We start from the raw sequence: 10000 nt of genomic DNA, 5'->3' as shown, positions 1-10000 counted from the left end.
TCTGGTGAGCTTCTGTTGAAACTAACTGAAACCAGACGCATTTAAGTATTATAACACCAGAAAATGTAGTGTCGAACGTTATATATATATATATATATATATATACATATATATATATATATATATATATATATAGCCTATATACATATATATACATATATATTTGTATGTATATATATATATATATATATATATATATATATATATATATATATATATATATATATATATATGTTATATATGTATACATTGAAGATATATGTTAACTGACACGGAAACAAAACGAAAATGCATTCTATGAATACTCTCTCTCTCTCTCTCTCTCTCTCTCTCTCTCTCTCTCTCTCTCTCTCTCTCTCTCTCTCTCTCTCTCCTTTCATTTTGTTAACCTTATATACCAAGTATGAATATTCTCAAAATGAAAATGATATTTATATCATCTTTCCAGTCGTGACTCTGAGCCAAGGATGCTTAGGTAACGCCATAAGCAACGAAGAAAGAATCCTTTCAAGTGATAGCAGTTTGCCAAATGGTCTCGAGGTTGCAATACGTCGACTTATCTCAGCAAGGGATGGATATCAACAGTAAGTTGTTGTTGTTGTTGTTGTTGTTGTTGTTACAAGCTAGTCTATAACCCTAGTTAGAAAAGCAAGAGGCTCTAAGGCCAAGGCCTCGAGCAGGGAAAAATAGCCCAGTGAAGAAAGGAAACAAGGAAATGAATAAACTACAAGAGAAGAATAAATAATAAAAAAAGAATATTTCAAGAACAGTAAAATCATTCAATTAGGTCCTTCATATATAAACTATAACGACTGAAAAAAAAAAAACAAGAGGAAGAGAAATAAGATAGAACAGCATGCCCGAGTGTACCACCAATAAAAGGTCGAGTAATATTTTGCTTTGAAAATATTATAACAAGCGGGCTTACTACAAACGCATCCTAAAGCATTGAAAAAGAACAGAACATTAAAATTAGTTTACGTTAAAGTACTGGTATTTCCCTCACAACCGCTAGCAAATATTATGCAGAATCAGAAGAATTGTGTAATAGATAATAGAAAATGTTTATATCATTAAGTGTGAACATAAAACTACTGCCAGTTCTTGGTGGGAATTATACCTTTATCTTGATCTTGGTACAATCACTTACTGAAATGACGATTTAATCTTAGTCAATGTAACACTAATCTAATGTGGTGGCCTGTAAGTAACGACCTTGCCTGGTAATCGCCAGAATGGGGTTCGAGTCCCGCTCAAACTCTTTAGTTCATTTGTCACTGCCACCTCACCATCCTTACGTGCTAAGAATGGGTGGTGTGGGGGAGGCTTATAGGTCTACCTGCTAAGTCATCAGAAGCCATTTCCTTGGCCCTCCTTGGTCCTGGCTTGAGGGGAGAGGGGGCTTTGGCGCTGATCATATGTGTGTGTGTGTGTATATATATATATATATATATATATATATATATATATATATATATATATATATATATATATATATACAGTATATATTTAGTCAGTCTCTAGGGCATTGTCTTGCTTGATGGGGCAATGTCACTGTCCCTTGTCTCTGTCATTCATGAGCGGCCTTTAGAGACTTAAATTGCTAATTCGACGATATAATGGTGGAGAGGGGGATTGGACGCTAATCATGTGTATATACATATGGTCAGTCTCTATGGCATTGTCCTGCTTGATGGGGCAATGTCAATGTCCCCTGCCTCTGTCATTCACGAGCGGCCTTTATATAAATTGCTAATATTATATAATAATATGTCTACTTTAACACTTTGTTTTCTCATCTTTCAAGGGATGTTCTCTGCACTGTTTGCATCGATGCCGCCATTCTTCTGCAGGAGGCGTACGCCTCTGGCATGCACGAGGTAGTCATAGAACAGCTCATCATTCTCCTCTGCAGCGATCTGCACCTATTCCCTGATGACGTCTGCGATGGCATGGTCAAGCTGGAAGGGGTACGTGACGTCTGACGTGTGTTAACACTGAGATTAACAAACAATTCTTCTTCGCTCAAAGGGTTAACAACTGTACTGTAGTTATTCAGTGGCTACTTTCCTCTTGGTGAGGGTAGGTTGGTCAAGGCATAAGTCACCCGTTGAGATACTACCACTAGAGAGTTAGTGGGTCCTTTGACTGTCCAGACAGTACTACATTAGATTCTCTCTCTGGTTAAGGTTAATTTTTACTTTTCCTACACATACACTGAATAGTCTAACCTATTCTCCTCTGTCCACATACACGTGACAACACTTGAGATTAACAAACAATTCTTCTTCTCTCATGGGGTTAATTACTGCACTATTCTTGTTCAGTAGCTATTTTCCTCTTGGTAAGGATAGAAGAGACTCTTTGGTCAGCAGCTCGTCTAGAAGAAGGACACTCCAAAATCAAACCATTGTTTTCTAGTCTTGGGTAGTGCCAAAGCCTCTGTCTTGGGGGTAGATTTCTCTTGCTTGAGGGTACACTTAGGCACACTATTCAAACTTATTTATCTTCCTCTTGATTTTTTTTATAGTTTAAACATGAAAAATCTATTTTTATGTTGTTACTGTTCATAAAATATTTTACTTTAATTGTTAATTACGTTTCTTCAAGTTTATTTACTTCCTTATTTCGTTTCTTCACTGGGTTATTTGCCCCTGTTAAAGTCCTTGGGCTTATAGCACAGTGCTTTTCCAACTAGGGTTGCAGCTTAGCTAATAATAATAATAACAATAATAATAATAACAATAATAATAATAACCATAACAATAATAACCATAACAACAACAACAACAACAACAATAATAATAATAATAATAATAATAATAATAATAATAATATTGCAGGATTCTCCAAGAATGCAAAAATGCTAAACTTTATTGAGACATCGATTGAAAAAACAAAAACAAAAAGGAGTAAAAAAAGATGATGTTGGACAACATCTGAAATTGTAGATGAAGAAGAAAGTCAGTGGTTTTCCCCCACAACTTTCAAATGATCGATTATCTATTTCTTATCTAGTCATCATAAATACAGAAATAAAATTATGTGCGAATTTACACAGATGTTTTTTATCAACTAGTTTTCCCAGGTAACAAGGTCACCATGGCACTATGTGAATCTAGATTATTGGAAAATTACCCCCCACATTGTTTCACACCAAGAATTAACCCTATCATTACACCTTTACAAGTTTTGAAAAGGTTGAAATCACTGATTCTTGAAGCCACTAGATTAAAAACAGTGAAACAAAAACAATAAAAAGTATAGCAAAGCAGAAAAGATCATGGTACAGAGGCTATGGCACTACCTAAGACTACTGTAGAGAACAAAGGTTTGATTTTGGAGTGACATTCTCCCGGAAGAGCTGCTTACCATTGCTGAATAGTCTCCTCTGCCCTGACTAAGAGGAAAGTAACAACTGAACAATTGGAGTGCAGTAGGTAACTCCAGGAGCGAAGAAAAATTGGCAATCTCAGTGTTGTCAAGAGTATGACAGAGAATGTGGAAAAAGTATGCCAGACTATTCGATGTATGTGTAGGCAAAGAAATATGAGCCATAACCAGAGAGAGGGATCCAATGTAGTATTGTCTGGATAGTCAAACGACCCAATATCTCTCTCGCGGTAACATCTCAAAGGGTGGCTGATGCCCTGGCCAACTTACTAACTACCTACCGAATTTAAATGCAAAATATGTTAACAGAATATTTTCTCTTTTTTAGGAGGGAGTCCTGTACATCCTCAACAACACAAACTATGACCTTGAAACCGTCTGTGGTTTCATGTTGGATGGTCACTGTGACAAGAAGGAATTGGATCCTTGGACACTACAAATACCCGGAGATAAACCTTTACCAGACGATCCAGAGCCTGTTTTGGTAGGAACGAAAGGGAAATAATGTCTTCTTAGGTTCCATCAACATAACACATAACTTTAAAAGCTTAAAAAACTAGAAAAAGCACTCTGAGAGTGCATAAATCTGTGATGGCAGCTTATTTATCAAAACCAGCTTGCCTTTCCCAGAATCAACTTAGATTGTAGGCGTATTTGTTGTTTGTGTGACAACCATGTGCAACCTTGGGGTTAAGGTTAGGGTTAATTTGGTCGACCTTTGCTAAACCTTGACCTTGACCTTTGATCTAGGACTTTCAAAATTGAATCACCCCCACGTTTAAACAAACATACCAATTAATCCCTGAAAGTTTCACTACTCTATGTGTAAAATTGTGGCCGGGAGTTGTTCACAAACAAACAGGGGTGAAAACAACATTCTCCCAACTTCACTGGGGGAGGTAATAATAATCAAATTTGATTTTTCATAATTTTTTTTTGAATGATCATTATCAAGGTACTTTTATGAAATCATTGAAGAAATTCTACAGTTTCTCCTTACAGTTTACCTTTGTTTATTAACGACTGTAAATCCTTCAAGTATGTTAATTCATAAATTTATTGATAAACTAATATACGAGATTTAGGTGCAAAAAAAAAAAAAAATACAAATCGCTTATTGACAAGATGACAATATTAACAGTTACTTTGATAAGATTTATAAACATAATTACTATATCAGGAATTATAATGAATTTTGAATTAAATCTATACTATTCCAAACATATTTAAATCCATTCTACTACACCAGGAATTCTAAACTATAGCTATACAATTCCAAAAGTATTTAAATCAATTTCACTATATCAGGAATTCTAAATTATGGCTATACCATTCCAAAAAATATTCAAATTCATTTTACTATATCAGGTATTCTAAATTATAGGTATACTACTCCAAAAATATTTAAATCCATTCTACTATATCGGGAACTTAAATTATAGCTATACTATTCCAAAAATATTCAAATCCATTCTACATCAAAAATTCTAAATTATAGCTATACTATTCCAAAATTATTCAAACAAATTAATCGAAGATTTGTCTTTTTTACAAACTCTTATTTTTCTCAAAACTAATGAAATTCATGTCCCCCACCTAGCCCGCTACCAATACAATTCGAATCCTCCACATCACCGACTCTCACATGGATCTGGAATACACCGAAGGAAGCGCCGTGAACTGTGGCTACCCTATGTGCTGCAGAGATAGATATGGGTATCCCCAGCCAGAAGAACCAGCCGCTGGCCACTGGGGCGCTGTAGGCGACTGTGACATCCCTCTCATAACACTGGATGAACTTGTCTACCAGGCGTCTTTGCTGAAACCTGATCTTGTGTGAGTGTGTTTTTAGGTTCACAATATGGGCTTTTTATTGACAAATGGCAAGATAGGATTAGAAATGAAACTGTAAGAGAGATTACTCGAGTGCCATATGTGGATGAGATCATGGTGAGGGGTAGAGATGGTTTGGGCATGCTCTTCGCACTCCCCAAGAGAGATTAGTTCACCAAACAAAAAAACTGGACTCCACAAGGCACTAGAAGAGTTAGAGGACCCAGGCCTTCATGACTGAGGGCTATGAAGCGTGAAGTAGGAGATGATGAATGGAGAAGTACTGAATTGGAAACACTAGAAAAGACAACTGGCGAAATCTAATCGAGGTCCTTTGCATCAATAGGCATAGGAGATGGTGATGGTGATGATGATGATGATGATTGATTGACTTCGAGCTTTCTGTCATCCTGACATTGAAAGTCATTGATGCCGATGTTGTTTGTTGTGAATAAAGAATAAAATGAAATTCAATTTAAGACCATAAAAACAAAGATGCCCTTATAAAAGTTAAATAGCTTTCAGAAGACCTGCTTCTGAAATAAGTCTAAAGATAACCGGTAGCATAAAACAACACATCCTACTCAAGAATCTTGGCAAGGATAAACCTGCCTTTTATTGATAACAATTGATTTTATTTACATAGTGAAAGATAGAGTAACATTGTAATTGATTAATTTAAAAGGTGGTATTACAACAGTAGTCACTGGATATTTGTAATTATCCGCAAGTAGCTCGCAAATGAAAGCCAAATCCAGACGATTTTCAAGATGCAGGAATGAATATTACCCTAAATTCCTAAAATCCCAATTGAGATCTATTACAGGTATATGACAGGGGACATGCCAGCACATGATGTTTGGGAGCAGACTAAGGCTAAAAACGTTGAGAGCGTTAACGTAACGCTAGGCCTCTTGAGAAAGCACATGCCAGACACACCTGTGTTCAGTTGCTTGGGAAATCACGAAGCCGCTCCTGTGAACAGGTACGTTAAGTGTTATACTTATTAGGAAAATATAGTGGAATATAAGTCTTGTGAAGGAATATTTTTCTTCATTACGTATTTCATTATGCTTTAGTTCATTATAGTTTGCGATAACAGTAGTTTACAAAACATAATGACCAGAGGCTTGTGATGTAATAACAACATCTACGTAATAACGACACCTGTATAATAATCCCACTTACACACTTATGTTAGCTGTGTAATAGTAATGACTATATAACAACTCAAGTTGTATAAGAATAACATTTAGATAACAGATATCAATACGTAATATAAGAATCGCTTCTTAAGAACTTGCATGCAAAAATAAGAACTTGCATGAAAAGATCCCATTTGTGCCAAGGTTTTCTGAAGATAACTTTGATACCAATTAGTTCTCTGATCTCACTGAGAACCATTTCAACTCAGCAGAAGTTACGACTATTTTATATTTCTTTGCTGAACACTCCCGAATTTCTTTGGTTAACCAGTTTCAGATGTTGATCGGATGACTAAATCCAGAAAAGGCTTGAGGCCCACAAGTATTCATAAACTGGTGTGTATTATAATTTTAAGACCAATGTTCAGCATCACTGCTCTTAGTTCGATAAGATTTGTTAAGCAGCACTCACTGTGATCATTGCTTGGGTAGGTAACTGCTCTTCAATCCCCAATTAATCATACTACCTGGTCTAGATATAACCTACATCTATACATGCAATGTATCTATACCTGTACTTACATCTTCCTTTTATCATCAAATTGTTGAATACCAGAAAAATCTAACAATATATAACGTCAACTTATTCCCTTTGCTCACTGACCTATCTTTTCTGTTGTAGCTCTTGGGCTTCTATCATCCTGCTTTTCCAACTAGGATTGCAGCATAGCTAATAAAAATAATAATAATAATAACAATAATAATAATAATAATAATAATAATAATAATAATAATAACTGCATACCTACCAAGGAAATCATTTTAAAAACCCTTCTGTAAAATTCATGAAAAAAACATTAAAACGAGTATGCTTCCCCTCGATAATATCAACTGCGATGAATATCATTCAACTTTTTCCTTCTTAGTTTCCCTGTCCCCGCTGTTTATGATGATGGTTTCAACATGGACTGGCTTTACGAGGCCATGGTAGAGCTGTGGTCACCATGGGTGCCTGAGGAGACTTTTGACGACATCAGGAAAGGAGGGTATTTCTCCTATTCCCCATTGCCTGGATTCAGGATCGTGTCGCTTAACATGAATTACTGCGATGTGGAGAACTGGTAAGTGGAACAACTCTTCTAAAAAAGTTACGATGAGGAGAACTGGTAAGTGGAGCAACGCTTCTAAAGAAATTGCGATGTGGGGAACTGGTAAGTGGAACAACACTTTTACAGAAGTTACGATGTGGAGAACTGGTAAGTAGAGCAACGTTTCTACAGAAATTGTGATGTGGAGAACTGGTAAATGGAGCAATGCTTCTACAGAAGTTGCGATGTGGAGAACTGTTAAGTGGAGCAACCCTTCTACAGAAGTTGCGGCTTCTACAGATGTTGCGATGTAGAGAACTGGTACATGGAGCAAGGTTCCTACAAATGATGCAATGTGGAGAACTGGTATGTGGAGCAAGGTTTCTACAGACGTTGCGATGTGGAAAACTGGTAAGTGGCTCAACGCTTCGACAGGTGTTCTCAAAAACTGAAGAGGTGAGTATTACTAAGTCATGATGTTATGGAGTTGTTCTCTAATGACATCGAGTATACAAAGAAAAGAAATATATAACCACCCACTTTTTTCATGGGAGGTGATACAATTGTACAACTCTACAGACAGTGAGCTAAGACATTAAGTAGTTCTAACAACGATGATAGAGAACGTGGTTGTATTAGTTAAAAGATCAATAGCGATAACTTCATATGTACAGCTGAACACGAGAATTGCTGGCACACCCCACTCTGAGAAAGTGCATCCTCTCACGCCATTACTGCACAGAGAGTAACCAAACATATAAGTGTAAGGAGTTATGCCAGAGGTGGTCGGTTGAGCTAAACAGGATGAACTCCCTCAGAGTGAGGAGCTCCTGTGTCCAACTGTAAATTCTATAAGTTATTTAGTATTAAACGTGACACAAAACTAGCGTTTTTAGTTGATCCACTTTGCAACAATTAAAATACGTAAAGCGAGATGTTATATATGCAGTTTTCCATTTTTATAACCTATCCATCGTAGGTGGTTATTGATTGACAGCGTAGATCCAACAGGCCAACTTCAGTGGTTTGTTGACACTCTCAGTGCAGCTGAGGCAGCCGGAGAAAAAGTCCACATTTTGGCTCATTTCCCACCAGGTGGATCTTGTGCTGATTCCTTCAATACAATTCTCAACGAAATCATCACCAGGTAAAGACTTTCAATTACTTCTATATTGTATACATAATTCATTGATGTACATAGACTAACTCGCCAACACTACAGCCTTTGATGCCAGCGTATCATTTATTCAGATAATTCTTTTATATTCATTTCCAGAAATCAAAAATATATTTTGCTCTATTTTCATCACCTCCCAAAATTTAGTAATTAGAAAAGCAAATAGAACATACATTAGACAGAATTTTTGGGAATACATTAGTAACCATGCTGAAGACCAAATAATCCATAATTCACAAGATTACGAAATTTTCATACTGCCATCCAGATATGAGTCTACCATCAGAGCCATGTTCAACGGCCACACTCACCATGAAGCTCTCTCAGTCGTCTATGATCCACAAGATACCCTGAGACCAGTGGCAGTTGGTTTCACAGGTCCTGAAGGTTAGTCCAACTCGTTTTCTTTGACATTTTAAACTTTTTCATCTAGGTTGGTTCAACTATTTTCTTTGACATTTTAAACTTCTCCGTTTAGGTTGTTTCAAGGGGAGTAAGCATACACTAGTGAGGAGTAACCCAAGTGGTACACACGGAAACCACACACTCACACAAATTGTCAAACTAACGGGCTGTAGTTAGAAAAGGGAGATGGGTGGAAAGGGTTGAATCTGTGTGTGCATAGATCTAAATATTTAGACATCCTTTTTTATGACACGGTTACACTAGTTTGGACTAATTTCTCATCAGAGTTTTTTATCACTACTGAGAAAACCAGAGTTGGTATTTCTCAAACGCCTCCGAAAGGGTGATTGTTTAAATCCTTTCCATTTTCCTTGCAGGGTCCAGCAGAGGTGGTGACCAGCCGGCCTTTAAGATGTTCACAGTTGATGCCAATCATGAAGGAGCCACTTGGGTTTGTAGCTCAAATAGAATTCTTTGCACATATAAACATCATGGTTTAACCTCAATGTCATTTTTTATGGAAGGCGAATTCCAAAATCCTTTTTTTTATTTCCTCATTTCCTTTCCTAACTGGGCTATTTTCCCTCTTTGAGCCCTTGGGTTAATAGCATCTTGCTTTCCTAACTAGGGTTGTAGCTTAGCTAGTGAAAACAATAATGATAGAAGTCTTAATTTGCTGAAACCTAACTTTTGATTGCAAGGATTAATATCATAGAAGCTGGATGTATACTATGAGTAGGCCTATGGAATTAAAAAAAATCAAGTTTATTATAAGAACAAACCGACAAAAAAAAATTACTTACTTTATTTGTACAGAATCCAAAGACATTTTTAGCCTATAGTTCTTGGAGTGATGCTGAGCTTTTAGAAGCTGGATCTATGCTAGCCCTATAGAGTTGTAAGCTTGGGGAATTTAAAAATCAAGTTTATTTTAAGAGCAAACTGACAAGCAAAAGACA

General features: G+C 36.5%; 2 protein-coding genes across 2 annotated transcripts in view; one reads left to right on the top strand and one right to left on the bottom strand.

Annotated features, from left to right (window-relative positions):
- The window catches only part of Hsl (hormone-sensitive lipase), a 455124-nt gene that overhangs the window by 438711 nt on the left and 6413 nt on the right, over window positions 1–10000 (bottom strand). The gene's annotated exons all lie outside the window — the stretch shown is intronic.
- LOC137619622 (sphingomyelin phosphodiesterase-like) overlaps window positions 1–10000 on the top strand; it is a 14195-nt gene that overhangs the window by 624 nt on the left and 3571 nt on the right. The window contains exons 2-10 of the mRNA XM_068349812.1: window positions 449–584; window positions 1808–1970; window positions 3722–3877; window positions 4994–5229; window positions 6053–6211; window positions 7298–7492; window positions 8439–8606; window positions 8905–9023; window positions 9419–9492. Of these exons, the coding sequence (XP_068205913.1) occupies window positions 449–584; window positions 1808–1970; window positions 3722–3877; window positions 4994–5229; window positions 6053–6211; window positions 7298–7492; window positions 8439–8606; window positions 8905–9023; window positions 9419–9492 (1406 nt within the window). The remainder of the gene's footprint in view (window positions 1–448; window positions 585–1807; window positions 1971–3721; window positions 3878–4993; window positions 5230–6052; window positions 6212–7297; window positions 7493–8438; window positions 8607–8904; window positions 9024–9418; window positions 9493–10000) is intronic.

The sequence above is a fragment of the Palaemon carinicauda genome, chromosome 26, assembly GCF_036898095.1.
Source record: "Palaemon carinicauda isolate YSFRI2023 chromosome 26, ASM3689809v2, whole genome shotgun sequence".
Classification (NCBI taxonomy): Eukaryota; Metazoa; Arthropoda; class Malacostraca; order Decapoda; family Palaemonidae; genus Palaemon; species Palaemon carinicauda.
This window is presented reverse-complemented; position numbering and strand designations above follow the sequence as displayed.